Genomic DNA, 15,880 nt, shown 5'->3' with positions numbered 1-15,880 from the left:
AAATCCCCACGTCATTTTATGAAGAAAAAAGAATAACTGAAATCAAATAAAAAGTTGAGAAAATAGTAATTTGACTTTACTTCTTCAGGGTGGAATTTTGCTAATTTCAGATTCTCAGTGCATGGAGGCAATCCTCGAACCATGTACAGTCTGCATTCCTTCTGCTACTATTAATTGAGATGTCTCTTCGGAAACATGGACATATAATTGGAGCAATTAATATACCCAAAAGAACAAAAGGTAAGGTTAAACACATACTTTTCTACTGGAAGATAGCATTTCCATCACCCTTCACGGATTTTCAATTTACACGTATCTGTCATCCAAAATAGATGAGATCCCGCACAACCAAGAAAGTAGCTTGGCCCTTAACACTGCAATATAGTCGGCTATTGGCGAACTTCCATTCACCTGGTCAATGGAGATCAGAAATAAGTATATATAAGATCCGACTCACATTGGTAGGAACAGAGAAACTAAGAGCAGTTGCTCTGGGAGGTTTAATTGGTTATCAATATGGGGAACTAATCTGCATATTATACCGGATTGAACACGGGGAACCCAGTGGATTTTGTGTTGGAGTTAGCCAATTTATTGGGTGAATGCTTAATTTATTTATCTCTTCATCACTGATATAGCTAGACAGGGCTGCAGATAGCTTGAAATGCAATACCAGATACCCAGCTTTTCATCAATTTTCGTTCTTGTTCCAGTTTGATTTTATTGATCATAGACTAATAGCTTCTATTACTACTTTTTCTGCTGCTACTGGTGGGACTAGTGGTCGGGGAAGTGGGAATTGAGTAGAAAAGAGAAAGTCAAAGATAAAAGATGAGAAAGTTACATGAAGATGTAGATGGTAGCAATCTCTGTCATCAGGGACTGAAAGAGACGAAGTGCTGACAATTTGCACTCCTTCACCTTCAGCATTAGCTAGTAGAGTAGAGAGAACACTGGAACTTTCTCTCTTCATGCATATTTGCACGATCAGTTCCCCTTTTCTAACTTCAGTTATTGAAACTGTGGGAATTTTGGATTCCGAAGGTGAACCATGGGTGGGCATTTGCTTCTTTTCTACGGTGGATAGAATTTGTTCCTTGCTTTGTGTAAGATTCTTAATCTCAGCCTTCAACTCCGGAATGTATTCTACAACTTTGCCAAGTATAACGGGAGCGCTCCATTTCTTCTGCAAGATGATAAACAAATAAATTATACAGCGAACATTTATTCTGCAACATCTTCTTACACCGAATGAAATGAACCAAAAGGATTAATGCCCGGTTTTAAATACCAGCAATACATGATGGGCATGGAGACTTCATTCCTCCAAATCTTGGGAAGAAATGGGTTGATCAAATTTAGTTGGGTAGGAAGGAAGGAAAAAAAAGAAAACCAATACTTGATGGCGTTGACAACAACAAACCCAGTTGCACTGGTTGCTGGTAAGTTCTTCCAGAGCTCTGAAGGTTGGGTCTTCCACATTCTTTACTATATAACTGATTGGGTCACCTGGAAATATCCAGTTGGTTGTGAAACATTGAGTTGCATCAGATGGAATAATCTGTAAGGGTTGTTTTCTGGATCCAAAAGGAAACCTGAAAGCTAGAAACAACATAGAGCAGATAGGCTGGTGCTTCAAGGATCGGCTAATCTAGTCAAAATCCGATATATTAATGCAACATAATGAGCGTTGAGAGAGAAAGAGTGATGACGAGACAACCTTTGATCTACTAGAATCTGGTAACAATGTACGAAGAGCCAAATAGGAGGCATTGAGATTCATCCTGCGTAGCTTCTCCTTTGCATTATGGTCGAGTTTCTTTATGATCGACTCCTCATCCGCACCAGGTTGCACCACTGATGACTTTCCAGTTTGAAAGCTCCTCATCCTACCAGCTATCTCTTTATTATTCTGATTGTTGCTACCTGCAACCAATCCTTCATCCAGAGATGGTTGCACCATGATTAGATCTTCTTGATGCAGGAACGAACTCGAGCCCACCTGGCCGGTAAACATATCATCTTCAAATGGTAACCATGGATCCTCAGAAGTTTCAGCTGCTGGGACCAGCATACTCTTCTCTCCATCACTGTGATGGCTATGAGCTATGGGTAGCATTTCTAGAACACAGTTTCAGAAGTTTAGTTTGGAACTTTTGATTATGAGAGAGAGAGAGAGAAGGTCACCTCCAGTGGTTCAAATACGGATGATTTAAGAGGAAATTTGCGAATGAAGTACCTCCTGGGTAATTTCACAGAGTGAGATCAGTTGGATCCCAAGTCCCAAGGAAATATTTGGCATGAGCTTGTATCAGTTTCTAGATATATATTGGGTTGACTTGACTGTAATATGAAAACGAAATCAGTCTATATGAAAACCCTAAATCTCTCAAGACAACCAAAAGCTGCAAGTCGAACAGCATCACGAGTTAATACGAATCCTCCTGCAAAACTAGAAAATATATGATTCCTTCATCCCATCCCCAGTCCTTTTTCCTGAACAAGGATGGATGAATGAGAGATGAGACACCCAAAGGCCAAAGAGACAATTTGTATCTACGTTCCCTGTACACCCTCTACGCCAAACAAGGCCTACATTTTTTGTTTCATACCGTAATAAAGAAAGTTAGTGTCACAGTAATTTTTCTTTTGTTTTTCTGTTGTGTTGTGTCTGATACACATATAAATAGAATTAAAGTTTGTCAGTGTTTTCTTTTGAGGTATGAATGTTTGATATTTTAATATAGGATTTTTATTTTTTGCATGGACCACGTACATAACCCCTTCCCCACCCCAGTGACAGCGAGATTTGGTCCCAAGTCTTAGCTACAACCAGTAAAACTTACTATCAGAGCCACCATATTGGTTGGTATAGAATCGATTATTGTAAATAAAAAATATTTTTAGAATATCATTTTTCCTGTAATTTAATAATATTTCAGGAAAAAGGAACACACGCTAGAGACATGCACAAATTATAAAATATTTTCGTTTTGAAAAATATACTATAAAATACTTTACAACTATAATTTCCTTACATGATTCTCATGGATTAATTTATAGTTTCATGTATGTTAGTCGGCCATGAGATAGTGCCTAGCAAGAGCCACATCAAATTTGACATGTATCTAGACTAAATCATGGCCAATATTCATGGCCGATGGTATTAAAGTATAGGGATAATTATTAAATATATCCTGTATGTTTAGGTAACTACTTAAATCACTATAAGAAATTTCAGTTTAGCCAGTAGTTTTTGTCCAGCGGTCTTGTTCAATGCCAATAAATACCCAAAAAAAAAAAATGCTTGCTCAGTGTTTGATTAGGGGGGGCCGACATACAAATTTTGATGAAAAGTAATCAATCATGGGTCCCGGTAGTCATTTTTTGGCCAAAAGAAAAATTCTTTTGATGAAATAGATTGTTGGAGGGAGATTCAAAATTTCAAGAATTTGATCTCCTCTTGTCCTACGTTATATAATGCTTTCCTCCTACTTGAAGACCTCTTTCTTACTTTTTTCTTTTGCTTATATGATTGAGTCTTTTAATGTTTGGCATGCTAGATTAAGACATCGTAGTGTTCCTTACATAAAATAATTATGCAAATTATGAGTCTTGAATGTTTCTATTGATTTTACAAGTGAAAAATGTCAAGTATGTATACAAGCAAAATTCACTAAAAAATCACATAGAAGTGAAGAAAAAGAATATGAATTGCTGCAATTTATACATAGTGATTTAGAGGATCTTAAATTTTATGAAGCTAGAGAAGAAAAAAGATATTATTAACATTCATAAATGACTTCTCTAGGTATGCAAAAGTTCTTTTACTTGGATCAAAAGATAAGGCTAAACGAGCTTTTATAACCTATAAAATTGAAGTAGAAAATCAATTAGGAAATAAAATTAAGAGACCTAAAACTAATAGATGGACTAAATATGATGGAAAAATAATCAAGAAATTCATTGAAGAAAATGGAATTATACATGAAACTACAATCCCTTATCAATCCAAATCAAATTGAGTTGTATAAAGACTTAATAAAACTTTAAAAGAAATGATGAATGCCATGTTAATTAGTTTAGGTGTACTGCTGAACTTGTGAGGAGAAGCAATCCTAACAATTTATTATTTATACAACAAAATACTTCATAAGAAAAAATGACAGATACTATTTGAACTTTGGCATAATAGGAATTAACCTAAACTATTTAAAAGCTTGGGTTGTTTAATAAAAATTGAAATACCTAAACCTAAAATAAAAAAACTAGGACCCCAAAACTTGTGATTGTGTATTTATTGGATATGCACAAAACAGTGTGGTTTACAAATTCCTTATATTAAAACAATTGAAAATATTGTAAAATACAACACAAATATTGACTCTTGAGATGCAGAATTCTTTGAACATATTTTCCCATTGAAAAAGTCAAAAATCTCATTACAAGAAATATGACCTTTAGCTACGGACAAAACCATGGCTAAAGGTCAAAAAAATCATAACTATAGACCTATAGCTATGATTTAGCTACAAACAGGAAGCCATAGCCTATGTTCACATGGCTATAGCTTACAACTACGGTTCAATTAATCCGTGGTTATGACCCATCTATAGCTACAATATCTGTCCGTAGGTAAAGGGCGTATGCAAACCATATGATCCTTTAGCCATAAGCTAAACCGTAGCTAAAAAATGCATATAGCTACAGATTTTAAATTGTCCGTAACTATATATTCAAATCTATAACCACAAATTTTTAGAAAACCATAGCTAAAGCTTTTCTTTTATAGCTATGGTTTATTACAAAATCATAGGTAAATATACCAACTTATAACCACAGCTTTTTTTACCAAAACTGAAGCTAAATACTTAACCTATAACTACATCTTTTTTGACAAACCGTAGTTGAAAGATGCATTCTATAACCATGGTTTCTTACAAAACTGTAGCTAATTGCTTTAATCTATAGCTACAGCTTTTAGCAAACCATGGCTGAAAATTGAAATTTATAACCACAACTTCTTTCAAAACCGTAGCTAATTGCTTTAATCTATAACTACAGATTTTTTTTGAAAATTTGTGACTATATTCCAATTAAAGTAGTAAAAATAATAACAATTGGAACCACCACTTTAAAGCAATACATGTTTCATTCATACATCACATAGAAATTATATAATTTCTAGCAAATGGTTATATTATTGTAATAAAAAATTACATGCCATTTATAATTTGAATACATCATTGTTTAAAATGTATTACAAATGTCAAATTTCTCTTAATACGTATTGAAATCTACATGACCTTAAAAAAAAGAGAAATTTTAAATATAAAAGAATTATCCATTGTCTTCAACCACGCTTTAAGAGTCGCTCATTGCATGTTTAACCTACAAAGAAAAACCAAAAATAAAATTAGAACATTGATTACTTTGATGAATCCAAGTAACAAATTGCAATATACAATGACAAAATGCAAGATAAATTCTTTTCAATATCCTGAATGGGCAACTCATCCCTTCCCTCTGATTCGTCTGATTCGTAGAAGCACCAGTTTTATTTCCCTCTCGGTTATCACTCCTCCCTTCCTTCTTTCATCTCTTTCATTTTTTATTTGTCTTACTAATGCAACCTTTATTCATTATCATTTTATTTATTTTTTGTATTTTTTTTCAAACACTAGGAAAATTCACTAGCTGGAGATGCGGATTTGTAGTCTCTCTTCTCTCCAACATCAAAGACATCCACTACTAAAAATAGCATAACTTGATGCATTCCAAATACGCTAAAAACAGTTATCAGCTCAATCCAAAATCAAGAAACTTTTTGGAGGCAATGAGCAATAAAGACTAACGAAGTCAAAATCAGAACCGACGGGGTAGCTGGTTCAAATTTTATACATTAACAGATCCTGGCTACATCTATGGGAATTGCAGAAGAAGAAAAAAAAAAAGCCGAGCTGGGTTGATGTCGAGAGTTTGCATGACTGTAAGAGAAATAGTCTTAACAAAAATAACAAAGAAATTATCAAGGCTAGAGTTTACCTGATTCGGGATTTTGGCCTGAAACCGAACGATGATGCGGGATTCCAGAACTGACACATGTCTCTATTCTTTGAATGACAATGGCTATCGGGAAGCAACGCACTATTTGAATGGGAGAACTTGATCGAAATGGAGAGGGAACGTCTGAATTGCCGCTATGACTGTAGATCTATTCCAGCGGCTAGGAAACGGAATTGGGGATCGGGAGTCTACCACTTCTAACCTACTTCATGGTGATGGAGAAACTCAGCTGTTGGTTCCCACGTTCAGGTTTTGGAGATAGATGACGATGCGTATCCACACCGCTGTTGTGATGGATCTATTTGGCTGATAGAAGAGATAGAAAACAGGGGATACGGTGGGATTTTGGCGATGACGAGAAGCGGGAGGTTAAGGGGTCAACAATTGAAATGGAAGGGAGGTACGAAGAAACGAGGGATTCAGTTATCGCCGATGGGGTTTAAACTCGCCGCTGGTTGCAGCGGCGGGAGAGACTCCTAGGCGCGGTCAAGAACGGCGTTGAGTGTGAGAAAAAGAGAGGGAATGGGGGAAGAAGAAGGAGGAGGAAGAGAGACGGAGATCGGAGAGAAGAGGAGAAGCCGGAGGGAGGTTATTTCTGCCGCTCTGATCAGCCGCTGCGTGTCTTGGTTCGAATGGGAAGAAGAGAAGCCGCCCTTCGAATTTTTCCGATTAGGGCGAATGAGACCTTAAAACGCGCGCACGGGACTTCAAATATTTTTTATTCGGTTTTTCGCGCGGGATTTCAAATTTTCTTTTTTCGGTTTTTTATGGGTATGAAGGCGCGCACGGGACTTCAAATTCATTTTTTTTTCGGTTTTTATGGGTCATTGATATTTCCAATCCATAATAAATCGGGCCGGGCCATGGTCATGCCAGGCCCAGCACAACCCGACACAAATGGATTCGGGCCATGCCAAGCCTGGCACAATCATGTGGTCCGTGTTGGGCTTGGGTTTTTAGGTCTGCGAGCCAGGCCAATACGGCACGACCGAGCAAACTATGTCGCTCGCAGCCCGCATGCTAGCATGGCCCAACCCACGGGCCATATATATTATTTATATATTTATATATAATATTATATAATTTATAATTATATAATAATATAGTATATAATATATTAATAAAATAAATAATTGTTTTCAATTTTATTATACTAATTTATTTAATTATTATATAGATAAGCAATTGTGTACATCAAAATTCATATAAAATTAAAATTTGAAGTTTTTTTTTCAATTTTTTAAATAAATAGCTTTGACCTAGTCCACGACTCGGCTTGGCCCACGGGCCAGCCCGACCTACAACACGACATGGGCCCCATGGGCTTGGGCTATGAGCCGTGCCAGGCCGACCCCCCCAAGTTATCCCAAGGGAGGGCAGCACGACATGACCCACACTTTGTACAGACCACCCACGGGTCGTGCCATGCTACCTCGTCATGACCCATTTTACATTTCTACTCCATAGTTTATGCAAATTGTCATTAATCCAATTGGTTGAACCAATAAAGTTGTCTCCTCATACCGATGTCACTTTGACCGGTACTGATGAGGTACCACAAGTCAGTCCTAGATGATGTGCTACTAGCCACTCTACTAAGGTGCCTGAGTTGTGTACGAGTTGCTTGGACAGGTTCCGAGGTGTGTCACCTTGACTTAGTGGGATCCACAGTTGTTTATGTAGCGCTGAGATGCCATACAACGATCTTGGCATGCCACATGTTACTGCACTCATAAAAAACAATACTAAAAATGAAAATTTTCACATAATAAAAATACTTCTATAACTAATAACTAATAATAAAATATAAAATATAAAGTAATAGAAGATAGCCACTTCGTTTGGTGTTTTGAGTAATTCCTAACTGGTGCTTCAGTCGAGTAAAAGGAGGGTGTCGCCAGAGCCTACGGTTCGTTGGAGATGGGAAAAATCTCCAACTGGTGCTTCGGTGGAGTCGAAGAAACTCTCAAAATGTGTTTTCTTTTGAGCGAAAACAATCCGAGAAACTTGTACTAGGATTTCCGTTCTTGAATATGGAGGAAGAATATCTCAAAAAATAGGGAGCAACCAATGGAGCATGTCTGATTTCTCGATGAAGAAGAACACCCGAAAACAGGGTTTCGATGAAGGATGAGAAGAAACCTTCGAAGGGGTTATTTTCTCTCTCCTCTCCGTTTTCAGTGCAAATGGGAGAAGCTGAATAGAGAAGGAAAGGGTTTGTTGTGCATGGGAGAGAGTTCGCATCAATTATTTTAGCAGTCTTTCAATTTTTTTACTTCCATTCAATCTCAACCATTTATAAAGAAAAATCAAATTTATTTAATATAATTGCACAAAGCCACTAATGCTTTAGTCATTTAATTATATTAATGTCTTATTAGTTGCTTAATCATTTATCATGGTTATTATATTATTTCAGCAATAATTAATAGTTTGTGTTAATTATTTAATTATTTGATCATTCTATCATTTAGTTATTTAACAATTTCATTTAATATTTTATTTTATTATTTTATTAACTATTTAATTATATTTTAAAACTTTAATTATTTAATTATTTGTACTAGTTATTTAATGAATTTTTTTAACTACAAATTTCTAATGGTTTTCATTTAGTTGGTTCGATTCAATTCGATTAGAACTAAGGACCTAACATTTTCGAAAAAAAAAAACTAAGAACCTAACTAGTATTTCAATTTATCCATTCTTATGAACCGGATTGAACCGAACTAGATATTATAACCAAACTGAATTTAATATAGTTTGGTTCACTTTTTGGTTTGGTTTGGACCCACTTATATTAGTATTTATAAACTTATATATATATATATATATATATATATATATATATATATATATATATATATATATATATATATATATATATATATAATGTTGTTTTGAAATATGTAGAATATATATATTGATTTATTTACATTTTATTTTAGTTTTTCATCTTCACAAATTAAACTGAATTACCCAAGACCAATTCATTAGTTCTTGGGTTAGACCAGTTTGGTGGATGGTTTTGGCTTTTTTTTTTTGGAGTAAATAGGGTTAGGTGTATGATCATATTGATTAAGGGTTGGGTCATGGTTTAACAATAATCTGACTAGCTGGTCTCGTCCAACATTCTAAACATTGGTTAGTGTTATAAGTTTTCTTATATATAGAATACATAATGTTGTTTTGAAATATGTAGAATATATATATTGATTTATTTACATTTTATTTTAGCTTTTCATCATCACAAATTAAAATAGTTAAAAATTACACTTTGAGGAAAAAAATTTGTAAAGTGGTTGAAATAATTTATTAAATAAATTATTAGTTATTATTTAATTAATAAAATAATAATTAATAATTATTTATCTATATTGTATAACTATTACTTTATTAATAATTTACTTATGAATTTAAATAATTTAGTTTAAATGTCAATATTATTTTCATTCATAGGTAATTAATTAATTTACTATTAGCGGTTTTCATATTTAGTTTATTATTTTTAATTAATTATTAATTTACTTAAATAATTAAATTAATTTTTGATGATTAGTTTAAACTAATCAAATAATAATTAATGCTTATTTATTTCTATTTTATAAATTAATTTCTTTTTATTAATGTACTTATGAAATTATTAATAATTTATTTTCTAGTTTAATTATTATTAAATAGAAATCATTAATTATTATTGTTATGCAATAGTAATGAGCTAATAATTTTTTAATTATTAACTATATCCATTTAATTTAATAAATTCTTAATTACTAATTTACTATAAAAAAGTAATTAATAAATAAATAGATATTTTAAATGAATATTATATGATTATTATTTATGGTCTAGGAATAAAATGATTATAGCTAAAGATGATTAACTTCATAATTATAGCCACAGAATTTTAGTTATCCGTGGCTATAGTGATAAATAGCTCTTTAGCTACATATAGAATAACTTTTAACCACGAACAAATTGTCCGTAGCTAAAGCTCAATTTCTATTTTTTGTAACTTATAACCACGGATACATTATAACCGTGGCTATAAATATCTTTTAGACACGGACAAATTGTCCGTAATTAAAGCTCAACTCCTACTTTGTAACTTATAGCCACGGATACATTATAACCGTAGCTATAAATATCTTTTAGCCACGACAGAATAACTTTTAACCATGGACAAATTGTCCGTAGCTACTTTTGCTTTGTAACTTATAGCCACGGATACATTATAACCGTGATTATAAATATCTTTTAGCCACGGACAGGATAACTTTTAACCACGGACAATTTATCCGTAGCTAAAGCTCAACTTTTTGCCACGAACATAAAATTATTCGTGGTTATATCCCATGTTTTAGTTACGGTTTTTCTGACCGTAGCTAAAGTGCCGTAGCTATAGCCCCATTTTCCTGTAGTGTCTTTTTCAAATAAGCCATGTTGTTAGTAGTACAAGTACACTCTAACTTGATAGAGACACAATGATAAAGGCTTACCTATATGTCTTAACCAATTATGATATAATTGCTCATTATATCTAGTAAGTTATTTGTATAATTTAGTAAAGATAAGGTTTAATTTTTTACCTATACTCTTTGGCTTATAAGTACATGCAATTGAACCATTCACTAATAACATTCTAGGTCTCAACTACATAATTTGCAAATGATTCTTAATTGGGAGTTTTCTTCATGGTTTAAAGACCATGTGAGTAATAAATTTTATCAACTTCTCCTTGTGTAAGCATTTAGTAATTCTGCTCTCTAAGAACTATTCCATATATAATACCCTTCTAATCTTGTATAGGTTTTACAATTGTGTAGGAAAGAAACTAAATAACTACTAAAATAGCTTAATTTGGTTGGTTAGTGGTTTGCTCAACCACAAATAACCACAAACCGATAGAAAGGAGTATGTATAAATAGCTTTAAGTTTCACACCAAGTATTATGATGAAAATAGAAGGATTCAAAATAGTGGTATGGATGTGATTGTAAAATCATCAAGTTTTTCTAGTGCAAGAGACCAAAACCCAACTTTAGGAGATGTTGCATATTATGGTGTTTTAACAAATATCATTGAATTGGATTATTATGGACAATTGAATGTGTTGTCGTTTAAGTGTGATTGACTTGATATTGCTGAAGGATTAAGGGTTGATGACTTTAGGTTTACATGTTTGAACCTAACTTCATGTTGTTGGCCACCCAAGTGAAGCAAGTTTTTTACATACGAGATCCCATTGATGATGTTGAATGATGCATGTTAACTGGAATAAGGAAGACTATGATAGAGATGATGTTGAATTGAGTGATGGTGATGGTGATACCAATCCAAATGTTGATACTCATTGTAATGGTGCCTTACCACCATCTTTTTGTCTTTTAGAAGGAAACTTAGTGTAGGGATGCAACCATTGGCCATATGTGTTTTTCTTACTTTCGTAATAGTTCTTTTGTGTAATATATGTAAATGGTTCCATGCAAGCAACAAACCAAGGAAAGGAAATTCCACTTTCAGGTTTTCTTTTTCTTTTTTTTTTTTTTTTGCCCAAGTCCTTCTACTCCATGTAGTACTAGAGTTATAAATATCCCTTTTAAGTAATATTAAATTGTTTGCATGACAAGTCTCTAAAAATGCATGTCATGAATAATAAACTTATTTTACTTTAGAGCCCATAAATTAATTGATGGTGATATGCTATTATTAGTAAAAATTGACACAAAATTTAATGTATGCATTGATGAAAAATAACAAGGTGGATTTTGTATTTCCTAATTAGGTGACAACATTATTTTTTGAAGTTCTCACAAGCAAACTACTGTATAGCGCTCTAATTTTCCTACACGCCATCTAAATTCCTGTAGCATTAACATATAATTTATTCAGTGGATTTTGATTTAGTTGATATATTATGGTCAACTGTAGTAATAAACCAATCTTCAAGGATGGCCTAGGACAATAGTTAACAAGTTGGTAAATAGTAATACAATAGTAGTTTAGGACCATTAAGTTAAGTCCTCAAAAATTAAAAATAACAAAGTACTTTAATAAGTTGATGCTTTTAAAATTAGAATATATGTGGCACAGCGACAAAGCATTACTATTTGATAAAATAGCTAGAATTGGTTTGGGACCACTGTTACGTACGTGTAACCTTCACTAATTAGGTCAAATGGGGACGTTCCCTACACGACCTATGCTGCTCCTGCTATGCTACTCCTGCCACGCACATTATGGGATGACTAGGCAGGTCCGAATCATCTGCTCTATAGGGAGACATCTGGACTGATGATCTAGTGTTCAATCCTCCAGTCCACATCGATCAGACCTATACCCCATGCATGCCCAGCTTGTATTGATGTTTCCCCAAATAAATATTAACCATTCAAAGCTATGATTTTTTTGGCATAAAATTGCCGTTAAGAAAAGGTTTATTATTGACACTTGGCAAGTGCATTGGAACTTGAAACTTGCGGTAAAAGAAACTGTCTTATTTCTAGGAGCCCATTTCATCTCAACATTTACAATATCTTGTACATGAGCCACTTGAATCCAGATCAGGTGATGGTAGCCCTAAGCATTGGTTCATGCATTAGAGAGCAACAGATGGAGGCTTCAAGACAAACCCTCAAGGTTTTTAAAATCAAATCGGTCAGGGGTCTGGTCCTCAGGTCGAATGGTCTGATTTCAAATTAAACGAATGACTCATTTTAACAAAAAAATTAAAAAAAAAAAACCAACCAAATCATTGAACGGTTCGACTGCCTGAGTTAATAGTTTACTGACCAAATCAATGATTTTTGGGGAAATAACAGTTCTGGGGTAAAATGGAATCAGTGACCGATTCTCAGTTTTCTAGCCAACTATCCAATTCAATCCAGTTTTGAAAACCATGCAAACCCTGAGTTGGCATTAGGTTGGATTGACTATACTGTCATGGACCAAGTACTTCAGCAGAAATTTCCATATGCCAATAGTAAATAAAATTAGGGTAAACGATTTAAACCTCCCCTCTCTTCTCAAAAAGTATTTAGGCTGTTAGCGTATTCCATCAGTCAGCAAACAGTTTGAAATGAAAGATCTTGGTCGACTAAATTATTTTTTAAGCATTGAGGTCTCCTCCGACCAATCAGGATATTATCTGTCTCAGGCCAAGTATGCCATTGATCTTGTTTCTCGTGTCGGACTCACTAATATTAAGATTGTTAACACTCCAATTGAGCCTAATGCCCATTTTCCAACCACTGATGGTATTCCTCTCGGTGATTGCACCTTATATCGGCAACTAGTTGGCAGTCTTGTATACCTTACTGTTACTCGTCATGATATTGTGTATGTTGTCCATATTGTGAGTCAGTTCATGTCTACCCCTCGCACTACTCATTATGCTGTTGTACTTCGTATCATCCGTTATGTCAAGGGCACTTTGTTTCATGGACTTCACTACTCCAGTTCTTCCTCTCTTCATTTGATCGCATATTTTGATGTTGATTGGGCCGATGATCCTACTGATAGACGCTCCACTACTGGTTATTGCTTCTTTCTTGGCGATTCTCTTATATCTTAGCGTAGTAAGAAGCAAACGGTTCTCTCGTTCCAGTACTGAAGCTGAATATCGAGCTTTTGCTAGCACTAGCTCCGAGTTGTTATGGTTACTCCATGACATAACGGTTGTCTCTCGTTCCAGTACTGAAGTTGAATATTGAGCTCTTGCTGACACTACCTCCGAGTTGTCATAGTTACGATGGTTACTCCATGACATGGGAATTACTCATTCATCTGCAACCTCTCTTTACTGTGACAATCGTAGCACCATACAGATTGCTCACAATGATGTATTTCATGAGCGCACTAAGCATATTGAGACTGATTGTCACTTTATTCGTCATCATGTGCTCAAGGGTACTGTTCGCCTTATTCCTGTCCCTTCCCAGGATCAGTCTACAAATATATTTACCAAGGCTCACTCTCCTCTTCGCTTTCGTACTCTAGTTGGCAAACTCCAGATGACTGATATATTACCATCTTGAGTTTGAGGGGAGATGTTAGCGTATTCCATTAGATTTAGTATTCTATCTTTATCTCTAGGAGAGATAGTTCTATCAAAACTAGTATCATTATCCCCTTAATTGGAATACAAAAAGGAAAGAAATAAGATATGTACAGCTAATTGGAGTGGAGCTATATCTCCTATAATTAATGGGATAATGATACTAGTTTTGATAGAACTATCTCTCCTAGAGATAAAGATAGAATACTAAATCTGATGGAATAATATTTCTCTTGATTATGAATTCAATAGGTTACAACCTATTTATAATAAAGCTAGGGATACAACCAGAGAACAGGTCGGCAACCTAAATTGGAATACAAAAAGGAAAGAAATAAGATATGTACAACTAATTGGAGTGGAACTATATCTCCTAGAATTAAGGGAATAATGATACTAGTTTTGATAGAACTATCTCTCCTAGAGATAAAGATAGAATACTAAATCTGATGGAATACGCTAACGTAGACCTTTCTTCCAAATGCATCACCCATTATGTCTAATGGAGTTACAAGAACAAATATACTCTTATGGGTTAAACGTTGGATTGGGTTTCTGATTAATGTCAAAATCAAAGTCAAACTTAAGGAGGTTTAGCACGAGCTTGAGTCATTTCTTACCATTGCAAGGTGTGCTTCAACGACCAAGCTATGGAACAAAAGCAAAATATCTAATTCAAGAACATCTTAAAAATCTTGGAGTATATATACATACATACATACACATACACATACACATACACACACACACATATATATATATATATAAAGCGGTCAAGAAATTTTCTTCTTTTTTGAATTTTTTATTTTTTTATTCTATGTTATTTTCAACACAACCAATGAGATGCACTTTCCCAATAACCTAAATAATTTCTTCTAAAAGTTCTCCTAAACTACCTCCCTCACTATCCCCTACTTTTTCCAAAGTTATCTCTAATTTAGTAGAGAGTTTATCTCCTAAATTATCTCTAATTCCTATTTATCCTCTCCTATACTTTTTATCTATATCTATCTAAAGAAAGTTTAGATTAAAAAAAATTAAGAGTTATTTAAATATTCTAACAAAATTATATAATAAATTTAAAATACTTATTAAAGACACAAAAAATAATTTTATAGTTTTTACAAAATATATCACAAAATTATGTACTAACAATTTAAATTATGTTTTTCTGGACTATCAATTTAAAAGTTTTTAAATATTTAATAATATACAATAGCTTTAAATAAATAAAATTCAAATTACAAAAGATTTTAAATATTTTATAGATTATTTAAATATTTAAATAACTAAATATTTATCATAACTAGATTTTAAATAGTTAAAATAGCAAAATTATGTAATGAATTTAAAAAATTCTTCAAAGTAGAAAAGTATTTATAACATAATATTGAATTTAATAATAATTTCATATATTACAAAATTAATAATGAAATTATGTAATAATATTAAAAATTATAATTTTATGGATAATTAAATTCAATAAATAATATATATATATATATATATATATATATATATATATATATATATATATATATATATATATATTAAAACAAAGCCGTCAAGAAATTTTCTCCAAGTTTTTTCAATTGTTTTTGTTGGAGGCACTGCACAAGGAGGACAATTGGTATCCTGGGGTATTATGGAGTTGCAGCAGAATCCTACAATGCTCGAAGATTTCTAGAGCATCTTTGGAGAAAGACAAGTCGAACAAATCTCAGTGGATCCGCCATAGAAGTTTGCAATTGGAAGATAA

The 15,880-nt window shown here is 33.4% G+C and overlaps 1 protein-coding gene and 1 long non-coding RNA gene across 2 annotated transcripts; both read right to left on the bottom strand.

Moving 5' to 3' along the window:
* Positions 1-727: 727 nt before the first annotated feature.
* LOC148851960 (transcription factor bHLH160-like) lies at positions 728-1,816 on the bottom strand. The gene is made up of 2 exons (XM_088945725.1): positions 1,721-1,816; positions 728-1,186 (listed from the first exon to the last, which is right to left on the bottom strand). Exons 1-2 carry the CDS (start codon positions 1,781-1,783, stop codon positions 728-730), a joined length of 522 nt encoding a protein of 173 aa, XP_088801851.1. The 5' UTR covers positions 1,784-1,816.
* Positions 1,817-5,181: 3,365 nt separating this feature from the next.
* Positions 5,182-6,799, bottom strand: LOC148851959 (uncharacterized). The gene is made up of 2 exons (XR_016099478.1): positions 6,046-6,799; positions 5,182-5,391 (listed from the first exon to the last, which is right to left on the bottom strand). It is a non-coding gene; the product is annotated as an uncharacterized LOC148851959 (long non-coding RNA).
* Between the last annotated feature and the right edge of the window lie 9,081 nt (positions 6,800-15,880).

This window comes from Nelumbo lutea, chromosome 5 (assembly GCF_056320005.1).
Source record: "Nelumbo lutea isolate HS-2025 chromosome 5, American lotus-T2T, whole genome shotgun sequence".
NCBI classification, from domain to species: domain Eukaryota; kingdom Viridiplantae; phylum Streptophyta; class Magnoliopsida; order Proteales; family Nelumbonaceae; genus Nelumbo; species Nelumbo lutea.
Note: the sequence above shows the minus strand (reverse complement) of the source record. Positions and strands in the feature narration are given on the sequence as shown.

Coding starts and splice junctions, on each gene's coding strand:
- LOC148851960 (XM_088945725.1), bottom strand. CDS start 1,783: ATGAATCTCAATGCCTCCTATTTGGCTCTTCGTACATTGTTACCAGAT. Junction 1,187..1,720: donor CAGATTCTAGTAGATCAAAG/GTTGTCTCGTCA, acceptor ATCATCTTGCAG/AAGAAATGGAGCGCTCCCGT.